At 35.6% G+C, this 19069-nt stretch overlaps 1 protein-coding gene across 3 annotated transcripts in view; it reads left to right on the top strand.

Annotated features, from left to right (window-relative positions):
* The window catches only part of PRUNE2 (prune homolog 2 with BCH domain), a 96582-nt gene that overhangs the window by 56036 nt on the left and 21477 nt on the right, over positions 1-19069 (top strand). For all 3 annotated transcript variants that reach the window (XM_087715969.1, XM_087715970.1, XM_087715971.1), the window contains exons 8-9: positions 809-7535; positions 7949-8726. In XM_087715969.1, the coding sequence (XP_087572095.1) occupies positions 809-7535; positions 7949-8726 (7505 nt within the window). The remainder of the gene's footprint in view (positions 1-808; positions 7536-7948; positions 8727-19069) is intronic.

Consider the following 19069-nt stretch of genomic DNA (forward strand, 5'->3'; position numbering starts at 1 on the left):
GGGAAAGAATATGATTAGCCTGTCTAAAATTGGCCATGCAATTAGGAATCCTGGGACTCATAATTCCAGCACATCTGACTTGTATATTTATAGGGTATTATTATTATTATTATTAGATAAATATTTTAATAGCATAATTAAGTCATGTAGGAATGATGGAAATGTCACTAATGTTTGCATTATGAACTCTTTATCAGAGTACATATTTCATGGTCTATTAATTAGAGGACTAATTAGTAATTAAATAAACCCAATGTTGAAATTAATTTTTTTCTTAAGCATTTCATTGGCTTTTGCTTTAGAATGATATTGAAATGCTCTAGCAGTCTATGCCTCAAGTCCCACATAAGTTTATTAGGCAGCGATTAGCAATAACTGAACTGAGCCCCCATCAAACCATAGATATATATTAGTGCAATGCTTCCTTCCCCAGTATTTGCCCCCATTCTAATATGGTAAGATTCTGGTGAATTCTGCGAAAGGTGGATGGCTATTATTATATCTAGTTCTTCTAAATAAGACTGAGAATACTGCATAACAATATTTTCAGTTCTTCTAAAGAGAGAGGAATATTAGGGACCAAGATCAGTAATATTAGACTCTCTGATACCCATATGCTAAAGTTTTATTTCCCTTAGGTTCCTGTTGCTTAAGCAGAATACACTTGCTCAGAGTATATTAGAACATGAAAAACATTACAAAGTAAAAAGAAGTAGAATTACTAAATCAGTATTAATTTTTACTAAACTTACTTTCATTATGTACAGTTGCTCAAACAAAACACTGGTGTTTTTTTTTTCTTTAATAGATTTGCTGCGAATTAGAAGAGTGTCAGAATCCATGCCTGGAACTGGATCCTATGGAATATGGATGTGACCAACTTCTTATTTACCAGCAAGAGAATTACGTAGCAAATGGTGATGAAATTTTTTTGCTAATGAAAGATGTTATCAGCAGAAGACATCCCGAAATGGCACCAAATAGTAGAACATCTTCCACTGAAGCTGTGGCTGGAAGTGCTCCACTTTCTCAAGGTTCTTCTGGTATTATGGAACTATATGGTTCAGACATTGAACCACAACCAAATGTTGTGAACTTTATAGAAAACCCTCAAGATCATAATGGATCAGTGCAAGCCCATGCGGATGTTAACATAGATCTTGTGAGTCCTGACAGTGGTCTTGCTACTATTAGAAGCAGCAGATCATCTAAGGAGAGCTCCGTTTTTCTTAGTGATGATAGTCCAGTAGCAGAAGGGGGTGCATCTCATCACAGTTTTCTTTCTGGATTTGACTCTTATAGTCCGATTCCTGAAGGAGCAGTTGCTGAAGAAGAAAAGCCTCCATCTAGAAATAGCAGTGACAATTATGATCTTTTCAATTTTGACTTAGCACCTATGCCATCAGTTGAGACATTGTCTTCACATTTGGCGGGCTGTTCTGTGGATGATTTCTCCCATGACAGTGGTTCATCAGAAGAACAGTTGTCAGCTAGTTCAAAAGCAGATGACAAGACAAATCTATCGGAATGTGATATTGCAAGTTATTCAATAGACTTTCGAAGAAGAAATGAGGAGGATGATATAGTAACATTGAATGAATCTGGCCACCAAGAAGAAAATCATAGAAGTTTCTCTGATAATAAATCAAATTTGGTTGACTTGGAAAATGAATTTTCCTCTTGTACAGAAATCTTGAAAAATGGTGAAAGAAGAACTCCACCAACCCCAATGAATAGCCTTGTAGAAACATCACCTTTAGATAGTGGGCCACCTTTATTTTATCCACAAGATATAATTGAAAGAATTAATGAAATTGATCACGTTAAAAATCCTCATTCTCACATTAGATATGGGAGCTGGTGGGATGGTTTTGAATTAGATTCCAAAAATGTTGATACATGGAATTCAACTGAGCCAGAATCTGTATTTCAGAGTCCTGATTCATGGAAAGATTATAAAGTAAATATGTTACTGAGACAGCAAACTGATAGAAGAGCATCAGATTCAGCATGTATACAAAAGCAACCAAAACATATGGAATTTTCTAGAACAGATACTTGGAAAAAACCATTTAGCCCTGCCCAAAATACTTTGGAGTATCAACAGAAAGATGATAAACAGCAAATAGAAGAATTTGCTAATGTGTGGAACTCCAGTCAACCAGCTTGTGGAGAGTGGAATAATAGTGGACATATAAAGACAAACTTGCCTAATGTTTGGGCAGAGTTTGATCATGATATCTCAAAATCCACAGAACATCCATGGAATGTTCCTCAAGTGGAATTTGATCACTTTTCGCAAAATTTTGATAAATATTCTACGTCTAAATCTTTGCTGGAATTCTCTGTAGATAATTTAAGTGAAAATCCAAAAAATCAAATTGATTTAAATTTTCATAACAACAGGCAAGATAGCTCATTAGAAAATCACACAGCATATAAAAATGCAAAATCTAGTTTTGGCATAATGCAGAAAGATGTTAAAGAAAATCATAGTAACACCAAGTCTGACAATACCACTGAATGGGATCCCTGTGATTCAAACATCAGGAAAGATATGCTTGGAAACCTTGGCTCTTGGGAAGATCCCTTCCTGTCATACAAAGATCCAGAATTTTTTACATCAAATACAGGTGAAGATCTGATTGTTTCTCCACCAGATACAAACTATTCAACATCTGATTCATATGTGTCACCCACAGGTGTTGCAGATGAAAAAGAAAGTGAAGACAAATATTCTGAGGGAAAGCCAATCTTTGATCAAATAAGAAACTCAAATTCAGATGAAACTGGAACAGAAATATATGATTTATCAGATAATAAATCATTGCCACAAACATTTCCTGTATGTTCATCTGATTACAGCGAAGCTTGGAAACCAACCCTTAATAATGAAAAAAAAGTAGAAGTTGAACCTTCGGACCTTATTATAAAAAATGCTGTTGTATATGATTCAGAACAAAAAGTTGCAGAACTTTTTTCAGGTGACTATGATGTTGATGACAGTAGTCCTTCTGAAAATAGTGGAATGATGTTGATCCCTGCACAAAAAGATAATAATTCCCCTCTAAGTAGTATCGTGTGCACAACAGAAGAAAATGGTGAGAGGAATAATGAAATCATTTTTGAAGACATAGGATCTCCTTGTTTTGAATCAAATGGTACAGAAAATGACATTTTAGTTAATTATCAACTTAGACAAAACAATCAATCAGATCAAGAAAGTAAACTTCTGAATAAGCAATTTGACCAAAAGGTTGAGCATCTTCAGCACGATCAAAAAGTTGCATTGGAGGATAACAGCTTAACTTATTCCTCAACACTAGAAGTCATTGAAAATAAAACTATTGTAGGATCATTCCCTCTTAATGATATTAGAAATGAAACAATGCAAAATGACATGCCATTGTCACTTTTACTACCTCTTTCATATGTTAATAGTTCAGAAGAAAGCAGAACAATTTCTGATTATCCCAGTTCGCCAGAAAAAACAATAACTAGTGAAAGTCTGGAAGAAGTAGCAGCAGAACCACCAGAAGTAAATATACCATTTTCCAATTGGACTCATCTTATCACAGAGAAAAAGAATGACATAACCCAAGACAGTAATGCAAAACATGTCATTACGTCTCCCAAGGAAGATAATGATAATTTGGATCATTTTAACATGACTGAATATCCAAACTACCATTCAGGAGGAGTGTCTACACTAGTTTCTAAACCTTTTGATAAAGATCTATTTGAACAAAATATTCCTGACATGGAAAGTCCCTCTTCAATTTCTCCCAGAGAAGAATGCAATCAAAGGAACCATTTTCCAATGATGGTTGAAAATGAAAACATGATTAATAGCTCAGAAATGAATGCTTCAGAGTCAGAACAATCAAATCTTTTTTTTGCTGAAGAACAACCATCAACAGGGGAAGAGTCAACTTCTAACTTGAACACTGATAAATTTGAATTGGAGAGTTGTGGAGACATTTCAGAAATGTTGGACATTGAAGACACAACTTCAAATGATGAAAGTCAAGGAATTTCACAGAATCTGTACACAGAAGATATTGAACCCCTGGATACAACAGATAAGCCACAACCAAGTACTTTATTACCGTATAAAACTGATTCTTCTGAATTAAGTGAAACTCCTGAAAGTGTGGAGAGTGAAAATGAGTTCACTCATGAAAAATGTATTGATATTATACTGCATCATGAATTGTCCCAAATCCTTGATGCTTGGAATACATCAGTGAGTGAAGAAATGCAGTTTGCTGGATTAAGCCACATGAAGAATGAAATGTCAGAAGGATCAAGTAACTCCCCTGCAAATACATCCCTCAAAATTACTGGTGAGGAAGATAATAGCAGTGGTGGGTCCATTAATAATGATATATACTCAGGTCCAACCAGCCCAGATATAAGTGATTCTTTAACTAATATACATACCAGGCAGAATTTTCAAGGAAGCAATACTCAGAATGAAGGTATATGGGACGTTACAAATGATATCAAAATAGATGAATCTGGAAAGGAATTCCTTGAAAATAAAAGCCAAGAAGATTCCGAAACAAACACTGATCACAAAGTACCTAAAGATTTAGTTCTTTGGAATGCTCATGTGGATGATGATGATACATCTTCGTTATCAAGTCCTGGGACAGATGAAGTTTCAGAATGTTCAAATATACATCAGGGAGGAATAGAGTCAGATTTAGACTCTGACAAATTGGGGGATGCTACGAGAGAGAATGAATCTTTGCATTTCCATGAAACCAATCTTATAGTTGGTTCAAAAAATTCAAATGGTCAACCTAAGTTGAAGGAAAATGTTCACCCGGATGCATTAAATGAAATCTCTGAAGATGTTAATATTATAACAGAAAACTATGCCCATGAAACATCTGAATATTTTATAGAAAGGGAAATAGATCAGGAAGATGTACCTAATCACATTGAACAAACATCTGCTTTAAACAATGAAGAAATTTATAGTCCAAATAATTTAGATGCCTGGGACATTCTGTTGCAAGATAGTGCAAAAAGTGCATTAGATAAAAATAAAAAATCCATAGAAGAATGTTTTGGATTTCCAGATGATACATTTGAATGGTGGAATTTGGAAAAACAAAATGAGAGTTCACTTGGATTTAATTCAAGGAATGATTTACGAAGAAACTATGCAGGAGTTATCCCTGATAATACATGGGCAGTAAATCCAAAAATAAATGAAAATGTTGAAGAACCAAATCTTACAGCTACTTCCACATATGAAGAAGAATCTACACAATGTAACAATATACCTGAATATAAAAATGAGGAACCTGTACTGACTCATTGGTATGAAGGATCAGATCAAGCGTGTGCAAACATTGGAGAATATGATGGACTACCATGGTCACATATTGATGAAACAGAGAGAAGACAAGATACATCCCTTAACACTGTTAAACAAACTGCTCCAGAAGACTGGCAGACAAGCCTGTTAAATGCTGTTGCTCAGGAAGATCTAAAACTTGATCCAAATCTGATAACTAGAAATAAATTTGTCCCCAGAATAATAAATCAGTACAGTGAAATGCAGCCAGAGACTGTTAACACATCTCCATCTGATCCTTCACAATCTTTAACAAAATCTTTGAGCTCAACACCTACTGAAGAAAGAATTGCCCAAGGAAATCCATTTGTTCCTGACATATTACAGAACAGCACTCCAGGAAACTGCCAGATATTTAGTATTGATCCAGATTTGTGGACTGATGTAGACCAGCCCTTCATTTTGAAAACTAGCAAAGAAAATCCAGATATATTAAATCACTTTGATCAAGACAGCAGTTTGCAGGCCTCAAGCAGTCCTGACGTTTGCCAGTATGAAAGCAAGGAAACATATGCACAAACCTCTGTCCTATCTGAGCATGAGGAGCTTGGTGTGATGTCCCCCATCTTGTTAAAAGACACTGATTTTCATTTTAATCAGCAACTGGCAATGGACAGAATGGAATTATGTCCTGAAGAAAACGACTCATGTCTTTCAAATAAGTATGAGACAATCTACCAAGGAACATCTCCAAATGACAACCTATCTGAAGTTGAAAAAGAAAATATTACTCAGGAATCGGTTTCGGCCACAGATAATTTTATGTATGATAATTTTCCTAGAAATGATCAACTTTCACCCTTTGGCCATGTAACAGGACTAGTTGAACAGCTGGAAACAGTGCATACTGCACTTGATGATACTGGAAAAGAGTATAGTATGTATAACCAATGTATGATGCTGAATGAAACTAATCCTTTAACAGTCATTGACGAATCAGAGAAAACCGAAATTCATCCAACACTTACAAAGAAACAATCACCACAAGACTCATTAGAAGAAAATGATCAACTTTCACCCCTTGGCCATGTAACAGGACTAGTTGAGCAGCTGGAAACAGTGCATACTGCACTTGATGATACTGGAAAAGAGTATAGTATGAATAACCAATGTATGATGCTGAATGAAACTAATCTTTTAACAGTTACTGACGAATCAGAGAAAACCGACATTCATCCAACACTTACAAAGAAACAATCACCACAAGACTCCTTAGAAGAAAATGATCAACTTTCACCCTTTGGCCATGTAACAGGACTAGTTGAACAGCTGGAAACAGTGCATACTGCACTTGATGATACTGGAAAAGAGTATAGTATGAATAACCAATGTATGATGCTGAATGAAACTAATCCTTTAACAGCCATTGACGAATCAGAGAAAACCGAAATTCATCCAGCACTTGCAAAGAAACAATCACCACAAGACTCATTAGAAGAAAAGGAAGAAGAGGTCCTATATAATACAGAAATACAATATTCTGCAGATAGTCTACAACATCTTCAAAATACACAAGAAAGTTATAGTGCAGAGTTTATAGAATTACCCCATAAAGAATTAACACTAGAAGTTGTTTCTCCTTTTGGTTTGGACACTCTTCAAAAAGATGGCATGAACATTTCAGGATCTAACACTAGTATCATAAAAGATGATGTTGCTGAATATTCTCAACAGGGTTGGGGATCCCTGTTATTAGAATCTGATGGGACTCCTGGATCTTCGTGTACTTTGAAAGCATTTGAATTTGAAACAGATTCAAGTAACATTGAATCTCCGGTTGCAGGCAGTGAAATTGACATTTTGGAATCTAAAGCTACCGATTTAAAAAACAAGGTTGCAGAAGATCAAGAAAATCAAGGCTGGGAGTCGTTTTTATTAGAATCTGATGAGAAATCGCAACCCTCATGTGTTTTTAAGAAACCTGTGCACAAAATATATTCAGCTACTATTGATTCACCAACTAGTGAAGATGAAAATAATCTTTTAGAAAAAAAATCTGATGATGTAAATAGCAAGGCTAGAGAAAGTTCTGAAAACTGGGATTCTTTATTGCTGGACTCTGAAGTAATTCCTGAGTTAACAGAAGATTTGAACAAATGTGAATACAAAGCAAAATCAACTCATATTGATTCACCAGCAGATGGAGGCATAAGCATAGACAACGGTGAGTAAAATTAGCACATTTATTAATATAATTTTTTTTTCTAAGGAAATACAATCTTTTTGCATATATTATAATCATGCAATGGTTTACAAATAAATTACAAAAACTTCCAAATATAATGTAAAACTGGAGATACTTTTTAAAAAAGTAATTTATTTTTAAAAGAATTTTTAAAGAATATTTTATTTCTTAAAAAATGTATATTCACAATCAATACATATACTGTAAAAATATTCTTTTCCAGATGCGAATTGTCTAGCATGACTTATTTTAAATGAAAAACTATTCTAATTAAAACATAAAATGAAATAATAAGAGAGGCTATACAAATCAAATAGCTAACTATTTTCATGTTTAAAATTAGCAGGAAGAATTGACTGCTTTAACTAAAACTTTTTTTTGTTTAATTTCAGAAGCTGTCTGTGATGTATTTAATTTTGATAGTAAAGAGACCAGGTTTCTAGAAAGGACAAGAAAGGATGAAAAGGAAGATAGACAATTACAGGAAGCAGAAGAACAGTCTTCTTTAGAAATGGACTATGTCCTCATTAGCGGTGAAGAACCTGTATCTTTGACAAATGACTTATTGGTAACCCAAGAAAGCAATGTCCCTTCAGCAATTGCTGAACAAATGGATTTTCTTGAAACATTTTCAGCAGACTCCTCGGATACATTACAGTCAATCTCCATAATAAATGAAAGTGAAGGACAGTCTACTCTGGAGAATGAATGGGACTCTTTTTACCTAGAGGAGAAAAGTTTTGCTGCCATGCCTCAAAAATGGGAAGGTGAAAAGAAATCACCCAGCATCCAAGACCAGGAGTGGACTATAGTAGGCCAAAATGGAGAGCATGACGTATCATCTGAAGATAATTGTAGTAAGCCAGTCACAATAGAGTCACTATGCAGACAATCTATTAAAGAATTAGACAACGTTTTAAGCCAGGAACTGATCTCTGAAACCCAAGCTGAAATTCCACTAGATAAAAGCTCTTACCAAGCCTGGGAACAACAGGACAAGATTTCATGTGATACCAAAACAGATGCTCCTTTCTTGCAAGTGGTTGCTAATGATGTTGAATTGGATGATCATCCACAACAACCTCTTGGAGACAGCATGGTTAAAGAACAAAAAACAGAAGATGAGACTTCATCTGTGGACAATACAAGACATATCCATCGAATAGTAGGGTAGGAACAGATCTATAAATGTTAAGGTCTATAAATGTTATTGCTGATTTTATTATTGATGAATGTATTGGTACATTTCAGAAGGTTGCTCACACCAGAAGCAAGGTGTGGATAAATTTTATATATTAGTATTAGAGTTTCCTTTTATTCAAGGCAGATATCTAACTTTTACCAACCTCTCCTATTGCAACAATCCAGTATAGAGCAATCCAGCAATAGAAGATATGCAATTAATATATGCATTGATGATTAGTACTGACTGTATTGAAAGGATTTTGACTTTCTGCATGCGCAGAAGTGTTGCGTGTGAGCGCACACAAGCAAACCGGTAGTAAAAAAATGGAAACCCACCACTGATGCTGTAGGAGGAAAATAATAGGTATTCCAAAATCAGATGGAGCCTAGTAGTACCTGTATTTTAATATTATTAAAAGACATAAGGTGTTCACTTCAGTTCACTTTAACAGATGCATAAAGAGGCTGTGCCAGTCCACATGCCTGAAAACATCTACAGTTTTGGATTATAATCATATATCATATCATATCATCTGGTTTAAAGTGTGTCTTAGGCACTCCATGCTAGAAAGGCTGGATGTAAATCAAATCAATTAATAAATACAGTTTAAATCTAATTTGTCATTCAAAACAATACTCAACTTTGATCTAACTTTTAAGATATCAAATGTCAAAGTTTGTAGTGAACAAAATGTTTCCAACCGTCTTCCTATTGTCCCATTGTCCACTTACCCACTCCTGTCCCTGGGCCTTTTAAAAAAAGACATTTCTCATTTATCACATTGATTGAATCTTTTCCCTTGTTCCTTTCAAATCAACTTTCTTACTCATTTATATTGTCACCATATTTTTAATCTACCCTGTACATAGGCTGTCCACTTTCAGCTACTGCTTCATTTAGATACCATTTGCAGTTACAATGATGATGGAAAAAGTAACTGTGACTAGTCCTAGTATCTATGACTTTGCAGGTCTACAAAGCAAAAGAAAGTTGAAGTAAGAGCATAAACACAGTCACGGTTTCGCGTAGCAACTGCTGTGTTAAATGACCTAGATGTTGGTCCCAATTGTGGTTCTACCTATAGCTCTTTTCAGAGTTCTTGACCTTTGTTCTCAACCTTCACAGATTCTTTGGTAGAACTTGGGCAAACTAGGATCTGGCTCATTTCTGAAATACTGCAGAGGAAAAAATGATGAAGTAATCCTATGTATCCGTTATTTTCAGTTCTGTGTTTCCTGTGTGGATATAATTAACATGAAATGATCCTAATTTCACTGGAGTATGAAAAGTTGCTATAACAAGTTAATTGTGATTTAACTTTTTCCTCTAGTCCTATGCTTATGTGCATTACTCATTGATACCTTTTCTCAGAATGCTATCCAATTCTTGCAAAATATATTGCAGATGTTTTAGTTTGTCTTTTTGAAGGTGTCTCTTAGCTGCAAATCTCATGACCACAATAGGTGGTCATGAGATTTGCATTTTTGGTTTTTCTCCTTCCCCTTATAAACTGCACCACTTCACCCTAGTCTATTAGAGTGATTTTCCCCCCATGTAAACATAGCTAACTTTATCAAATAATTTTATCTCTCCTCTTGTTTTTATAGATCTAAGCAAATATTTCAGAACATTATATTACTAGTTTTAGATAAACGTATCAATTTAAATCATTTGACACAATCTATGTAACATATAAAAGTTAACATCTCATTTGCTCATGGACTCTTTTACATACATACATTCATACATACACATACATACATACATACATACATACAAACAAACAAACAAACAAACAAACAAAAACTAATACCCATCCCTTTCCTAGGATAATGGATTATTTTGAGAAATATTAAAATGACAGAATATTATATTTCCCTGGATTAGAAATGGAGAAACGTGTTTTTATTAAGAGGCTGGAAGTAAACTCACTCTTAATAATCCCTACCTTTCTTAATAGCCCTCAGCAGACATCAGCACTTAAAAGATAAAGAGATAGATAGCTCTATTCATAAGCAAATTCCATGCAGCAAGGTCTGAACAAAGGTAGGGTTAGCCCTTAGCCACAGTAGGAATTGCTCAACAAGCAATTGCATCAGCTCCAGGCTTCAACCAATCTTAGCTCAGACAACTTATACAGTCAATTATGACCTCTACAACAGCCAATAGAATACATGTTGCACAGGAAGTTCAAGTTCAAAGCCCAAGAGAAAGTATAAAAACCCCACATTCTTAATTCCATGTGGTCAGCTACCCAGGACGGAACCAAAATATAATTGTGTATATTGGCTACAGTCAAAATCCAAGAAATATAAAATTATTTTAATTTTGAAAGCTGAGAACTGAACAGGAACTAGCTTGCTCTATAGAGATAAACTTTAACCAACTGGCAGGAATTTTAGCCTCAGCACACCAGGAAGTCTCTCAACTAAGGATGGCTAATTTTGATATGACAAATATGATAAAGCCCTGCATGGAAATGACTACATATCTCTTAATGCTATTTTCTACACACTGACACATATTTAAATATACTTTTCAAGGAAAAGAAATAGCCTTTTAATTAATTGGATAATGCAGAAAAAAGTGGCTTCTGCCTACAGATCCCAGTAAAAATTCTCTATTCTGCCTGAAGATACTCATTGAATCTGTCCCCTTATTTTTTTAAATAGAATTCTCCACCACTATACGACTTTAAATTCAATTTAAGTGATGTAGATTACATAAAGCTATCCAATACACAGCTTCAAACTTGCTTTTAAATTGATTATGAGATTTATTTTATTTGGTTTTCACAGTAATGCTCTTGCCACCAAGCAAGGAAAAAAAACCGTTATTCTTAATAAGTCTGTTTGGCTTTGGGGTTCTTTGCGTGCCTATTAGAATGGCTGATTGGATATCCACAGCGTGGTATCCAAAAAGCAGGTGATCATCTTCCTTATTTAGAACGGGCATCGGTCATGTGATCAGAAAAATGGTGAAGAGCTCGGTTTCTAGTAAGCTGCTATGGGAAGGAGATCCTGAAATAAAGTCCTAAAGCAGTTTTGCACTTTTCCTATTGCAAAACTGCTTTTTAAACCCGAGGAAGGTAAGCACGCCGTTGGTACGGAGCAATCGGCAAAGATGGTGCTTTTTTATTTATTTTTTTAACAGCTCTATTGTTGCAGTTAATTCGGAGGGAGGCGAGGGAGAAGAGAATATGCATCAGCAGGATTGCAAAACGTTTGCTGTCTCATAAGGAAATTAAGCTGCTGTGACTTAAAATTCAATCACATCTGGTTACGAAGGAAACTCTACCTTCTTTTCAGAGATCTGTCGAATTGCAAGATGACGTGATTTTTGTAATTGACGAACAGAACTTTACCGTGTATTTTAATTGCATAATCCTCCTCATTAGTATGATTTTGTTCTCTGCATAGCTTTTTGATGGTGGTGATGGAGAGGAAAGAAAGGCACTTCCACTATCTAAAAGCGTGCTTAACTAAGGGGAAGCAACTAAATGCACTTGAGATTGTTATCAATCTTACAGCAGTATAATAGGTGATTGTGCTGTTTTAAGTCCTTTTCTGTCAGTGAAAAGCATATAAGATTTCTTTCTTGAAGTATCCTCTGGCTGTTCAGAAGGAATTGGATTTCAAGTGGACAAAGTGTGGAAAACACAAAGCTTGAAAAATGAGCAAGCATTTGGTTATGTCTGCCAGTAAAAAATAAATAAAAATGTAATATTTCTGTGGGAAACTTTGTTTTCAGAAAATGTTTTGTGCAGTTAAAGAAATGACCACATTCACAGCAGCTTTCAGAAAAGAAAATACTTAAGAGGAGGATTTAATAGAAATATAGGAGAATAGAATGAAGGATTTGTGCTCTGTCTTCTTAAGCCACAAGAGGTTGATGTGATTGATTGGAGCTGTGTTTGACTGCAAGTCTCACATCAGCCATGTACTCTGCACAGCTCATTTGTTCTCTTGAGTCTGTAAGATGGAACTTGTAATGCTTTGCCTCATGGGGCTGGTTGAAAAAGAAGGAGCTTATAAAACTAAAGGACAATCTTCCAATGAAATAATGTTTGCTTTAATGCTGCTTTTGATAAAGCATTGCATTTAAAAAAAAAATACCTAGGAAGTTGACTATATTTTCATGGAATCCTCTTCCTCATTTCCTTTTATTCCTTTTCTACCTTCTGAAGAAAAGCTAAGTGTCTCTTATGCTTGAGATAAATGGAATCTTTGTAGTTATTGCTGATCCAGGCTACCAAGAATATACAATATAGCTTCCTCTATAAAGTCAAGGGGTGAGAAAATTTATTTAGTTTTATAGTGAATAAGTTAATTTGAAGCAGTTTTCCCATCAATAATTCTTTGTCATTTGTAAATTCAACTAATGAAAACTGTGTACAACCCACAGTTCCCTTTTATTGATGCAGCTCCCTCTCTTTCAAATTCCTGTCTCATAGTCACCTTATTTTTAGATTTTGTAAATCCCAATTTGACCCACTTAGAATCCATAAAAATTCTGTTGCTAAGGTCTGACTGGTTAATTGTTCATGTCCTCAGTTCTAATATTTCTTACTTTATGATCCTTTCTTCCTTCAGAAATAATGAACATTTTTGTCACCTGAAGAATTTTAATGTCAATATCCTTGATTTAATTATTACATCTTCTATGATAGTTTACAATATCCTCATTGGGCTGCATTAATCTGTTAAAACTATGTTTGTCCAAATCAATATTCGTTTTCTTTGCTTCAGTTCAGAGAACCCTGCAATGGAAGATTGGTGCCATGGCACCATGAGCTCTGCCATGATGCCTCAGTTGCTGCCAATACTTTGAATATTATAGCTTCATGAATGAGTCATTGGCATAACTTTTATAACATCTAATATTTAATATCAAATTCTAATAGTTGATTCTTAATTAAGGTGATAGTAAATTCAAGTAAATGGAAAAAAGGTTGTTTTCTATGCCTAATTCTCTCTAGCTTCAGAGTTTTAAAATGTTATGTGGATTTTTAAAATTGACTTTGTTGAGAGAAATATCCAGATCCAGTTCCAAGCCGGGAGACAAAATGGAGGCTGGCGGCTGATTGGAAAGATGGTTTAATGATGAAGCAGAACCGCATGGGTAATTCTGGGCAGCTGACCACATGGGGTTGAGAGTGAAAGGTTTTTATACCTTCTCTTGGGCTTTGCACTTGAGCTTCCTGTTCCTGTGTAAGAATATGTATTCTATTGGCTGTTGTCAGACTCCCATTCAGCCACATAGGGGTCATAGCTGGCTTTATAGGCAAAGTACAAATCCTAGGTGTTTGTTTGAGCTAAGTTTGGTTGATGTTTCTGAGGATGATGCAATAATTCCTATTTTGGCTTACTGGTTTTGCCCTGTTTTGGTCTCTTGGGTGAGGGCTAATCTGCCTTTGTTCAGATTTTACTGCAGAGAGTAATGTGTTACCAAATCTGCATTTCTAAAAGCTTTCCCAGCTCAGTTGCTCCTTGGAGGCAGGGAGCTGGGGCTCTGAATTTCTGCCTCCCTTAAAATAGGAAAATATTTTATCCTGCCTTTTTAAAAATATTCCTCAAAATATTTCATTCTTCTAGGAGAGGAGGAGGTGGCTTCCAACAACTTATTATGTGCGACCAAGTCATTTTTTGGCTTGATGGTGACCACATAGATAGATTTTCATCTTGGTGATCTATTTATAACTTGGTCTTTCAAGTCTTCCAATATTGCATTCATCACCACTTTACTGATGGCATTGAAACCTTTTTAAGGTATACTTTAGGTACTTTACTTTTTGGTCCTTAACTGTCTTGGTACTTAACAATGTTAGATTTGAATAAAACATTGGTCAATGATTCTAATAAACCATTTGAAAATGGTTTGGAAATTTTTTGGCTGTGTCATAATTGCAGTGCTTCTCTGATGTTCATTAAAATAACCCCATAGTTTTCCAAGCTTTTGTGCATGCCTGAAAATAGATGCCAGTGATTTAAGTAATCCACTCATTAAGGTTAATGTGACTCTTTAAAACATCTTTTTCCCTCTCAGACCCTGTGAAAGTCTCAATAAAGTCGGGCTGCTTTCATGACTAGCCCAGAGGTACTGCGGTCTAAAGCACTTTGAATAATTTTAGAAATATACACAACAATAATTACCTGTACTGATTAAATAGTTTAATCAACGAAAATTGCTTGCAATTAATCTGTTAGCAAATTATGAATTGTTTGCTTTTTTAAAGCACCAATCTTTGTGATACAGGTAGCTTGAAATTCCCTTGTGCAAAGAAGCATTTGGTCTTTCATGAGATAGAACAGATTATGGTTTTGTTTTTTTGAGATGAGGAAATATGGTCTATATCTCCACTGAAAACTAAGGAAAATATTTCTTTACTGAAAACTGAGGAAAATGTTTCTTTTTCTCAGTGATTGCTTTTTCCAAATTGCAGTATACTTAATGAGAAATTCAAGCCATCGTAGTCAATTAACCATGTGAGTTTTAAATCAATCCATGGAGTTTTACCTAAAGTTAATATAGTTAATTGATTTCTTTCATGCCTAATTAATGTTGGCTTATTGATCATCTATCAATCTGTTTCGCTATCTATTCATCCCAAAAGTAACACCCCTGCCCCCAAGCAGTTATGGCAGAACTGTATGCTTCTGGGTCCAATTCAAGGTTTTGGTTTTACTTTTAAATCCCTTCATGGCATGAGTCTATCAAAAGAACTGTCTCACCCCAAAGAAATTGGCCCATCACACCCATTCTGGCAGAAAAGGTATGCTATGGGCTCCATTGTTCATGGAATTCCAGTTTAAAGGGCCCCAGAGAAGAGCTTCTCTACATGGCTTCTGCCCTTTGGAACATTATGCCCCCCCTCCCCAAGGTGAGAGCTACACACCCCTTCTGAAAGGGCCTGAAGACCTGGCTTTGCCAGCTGGCCTGGAGCCCCAGTGGGGGTGCATCATTCTGTAGGTGATTAAGAGACTAACATAAGAACCCACCTTCCCCTACTTTTTCTACTTTCCTCCATCTTGATCAATTTTAAGCTATTTATTCCTTTGATGTTTTAATGTTTTTTATCAGCTTTTTAATTATTGTAAGCCACAGTCTAGATCCGTGATGGCAAGCGTGCCAGGGGTGACACGGAGAGCCCTCTCGCTGGCATGCACATGTTCGTCTGCACGCACACATCTTTTAGTTTGGGCATGCGCGCATACGCAGTTTGGGCACTTGGTGTCTAAAAGGTTCACCATCACTGGTCTAGATGGACAGTATATAAGTTGAATAAATAATTAAACAAAATAAACCTATGATCTTTCTCCTTCTTGCCTTCCTCTTTTTCTTTCTTTCTTTCTTTCTTTCTTTCTTTCTTTCTTTCTTTCTTTCCTTCCTTCCTTCCTTCATTCCTTCATTCCTTCCCTGCTTCCTTCCCTCCCTTCTTCTTTCCTTCCTTCCTTTCTTTCCTCCCATCCATCCATCCATCCATCCAAAATGGGGAAGCCAGGAAAAGGATTTCTTAAGGAAACTTAACTGAAGCTTAACAGAAGCTTTGCCTTCTGTTATACTACAGCTCCCAGGGTTTCCCAGGCAGTGTGACCATTTGGCAGTACTTGTGAGTATTGTGGGAACCGAAGCCCAAAATATGAACATAATGCCAAGTTTGGAAATGTCTCCTTTATCAGCAAGTCAAAAATAGCAGTCATTATTAGTTATGATTTTTGCCCCTTCAGCTGTAGTGCAAACATTAGCGCACAATATTTACACACCATATTGTACGGTATACAAAAATATATGCTTATAGAGCTCTCCTACTGCAGCAGTTGATTGTGGATACCGAAACATGATTTAAAATGTTCATGCTATGGAAATATGTCCAAGGTAAGGCATTTTTTACAATTTGGGGGAGGGGCAGATTCAGATCAGGACTCCTTGAACTAGTACCTGACATTTTCTTGTCGAATTGTTCGGAAGTTGTTTGCCATTGATTTTCTTTCCTAGGGCTGAGAAAGAGTAGCTGGCCCAAAGATTTTCAGTTGGTTTCATGCTTATGGTAGGACTTAGAAGACACAGCCTCCTAGTTTCTAATCTGCCTCCTTAGCCCCTAAATTGGCTCTTATTCTTTACATGAAATACTTAATTATAATTTGTTAATTAAGTTGTGTATGTGTGTGTATCTACATTTGTGGGTGGCAAGTTCATAAAATGAAATAGTATCTAGTGAATTATATCTCCCTGTAGGTTATCAGATTAATTAGGTCTAGTCACATGATTCTAATGTAAACTGTAAGTAAGGTTTTTTTTGGTTACTCCTTTGAGTCAATGTTGTCTGAAAGTTTTCTTGCAGAATTTTCAGAAACGTTTGTCATTTCCTTCTTCCTAGGGTTAACAGAATGTGACTGGTCTAAAATCTAAACCAATGATGTTTTCCATAGATGGCCTGTATAAAACTAAGGCATTATACTATCTAGTTTGTTTTATGCATGATATGTAATGTGAATGTAGCGATATTATCTAAATATTGTTTAGATTTTACTTTTAAATTATTTTTAAACATTGTCTATATTATATATACATAATATATATTATATACATATACATAATATGTGTAGTATCCATACAAATATATATATGTGTACATAACATATCATGTATAATATGCATATATTATGCATAAAACAAACTAGATAGCATAATGCCTTAGTTTACACAGCATATTAAGACTGTGCTTGGGTATCTATATTATTCTGAAACAGTTATATAACCTCATTAGTCTAGTCTAGCGTATTGTGCAATTCTGTTTTTGAGTGAATAACAGATCTATGCATGTTTGTGCATAACTGAAGTCTGCTGTACTTTCATTTAACTAAATATATCCAGGATTTCAGCTTGAGAGAGAAAAGCTGCATAGCACTTTTTTTTTGCTGTCAATGAAGATGAAAGTTTTAACCTTGGAATAAGCCTTACTGAAAGGATATTCTGATATTCTACTCATTGTAAAAGATTCACATAAGATTTGTTCTTACATGGGCTAGAGGTATATTGTGCTGCTAAGTCCTAAATTGTTTGGTTTTGGCAAAGTACAATGTATGAACCCATCCATATTTAGAAATAACATTGTTTAGCATTAAATTGTATCTAGGTTCACACATTTCACTGAGCCAAGACTTGTTATCCAGTTTTAATTAGATTCAACTATAATGCTACGTTATAAAACATGTTTGGTAAATCACAATGGGGGGGGGGCGGTGATGGGGGAACCAGTATATTGTTTTTATTCTACCTTCGTAATCATTCAGGTTCTATATAGTACACATATCATTTATAGATTCTGCTTAAGCATCCTATGCATTTCACATTGGAAGCTTTCCTCTTTGACCCATATTGGCCAATTATCTATTAGGGTGGCAGCTGGCAGATACCCTACATTTCCAATGAAAGCCATATTTGAATATATTCATATAAAATGGTTGCCTCTGTTTTTCACACTATGTTAGAGTACTTGCTATATACTCAGTGGAGTCCAGAAATTGAAACTCACAGTTTCAATTGTAAGAAATTTTAATTGTTCTTCTGAGCAGGAGATACTCTTTTCCTCCTGCAAGATCAAGTCTCAGCTGTTTCCAAAAAAGCTATTTCCCACATTTATAATAGGTAGTTATGGCTTATTGAATCCACCTGCTGGTTTTCAGGCTTTCCTATGCAGTGTTATTGCTTTTTATATTTGATATATAATATACTGTTATATTGTTCTACTTTTAAAATTTTACAGCCTTGGATTGTAAATAAATAAATAACTAAAACCCCTGAATTGTATTTCATTATCTAGATCATTGAGGGCCGCATCAGGGTTGTGTTTGACCTTGGAGGAGCCGTTGGGCTATGACCAGGATGGGTGTGGCCAGCTCGATGACACTCGTCGAGGCTCCGTTTTTGGCCCTGATGGCCTCCTGAAGCCCTCTGCCAGCGAAAACGGAACCCGGAAGGGTTGCGGATATCCCTCCCGAGCTCCGTTTTTGCTGGCAGAGGTGCTGCGGACTGATCCTTTGCTGTTTCCAGGGCAGCCCGCAGTCCAGATCTAAGCACTCTGTGGGCTGGTGCTGGTCCACATGTCTTGAGTTTGACACCCCTGATCTAGGTCATAGTGTTTAGGCCTATTGTAACTGCCCTGCAATAAGCTGGATGAACACTTGACGTTGGAATAGATTTTATCCATCTTAATCTTTCTGCTGCTATCAAGTAGTCATCTGGATTTTTGTAGCATTGATATAGTAAATATAATTAAGTTTATCTTGAAGTTACATTATAAGGGAGCAGGAAAAAACGTATCTGA

The sequence above is a fragment of the Thamnophis sirtalis genome, unplaced genomic scaffold (genome assembly GCF_051295495.1).
Source record: "Thamnophis sirtalis isolate CommonGarterSnake01/CBP01778 unplaced genomic scaffold, rThaSir2_p1.2 scaffold_5, whole genome shotgun sequence".
In the NCBI taxonomy this organism is placed as follows: Eukaryota; Metazoa; Chordata; class Lepidosauria; order Squamata; family Natricidae; genus Thamnophis; species Thamnophis sirtalis.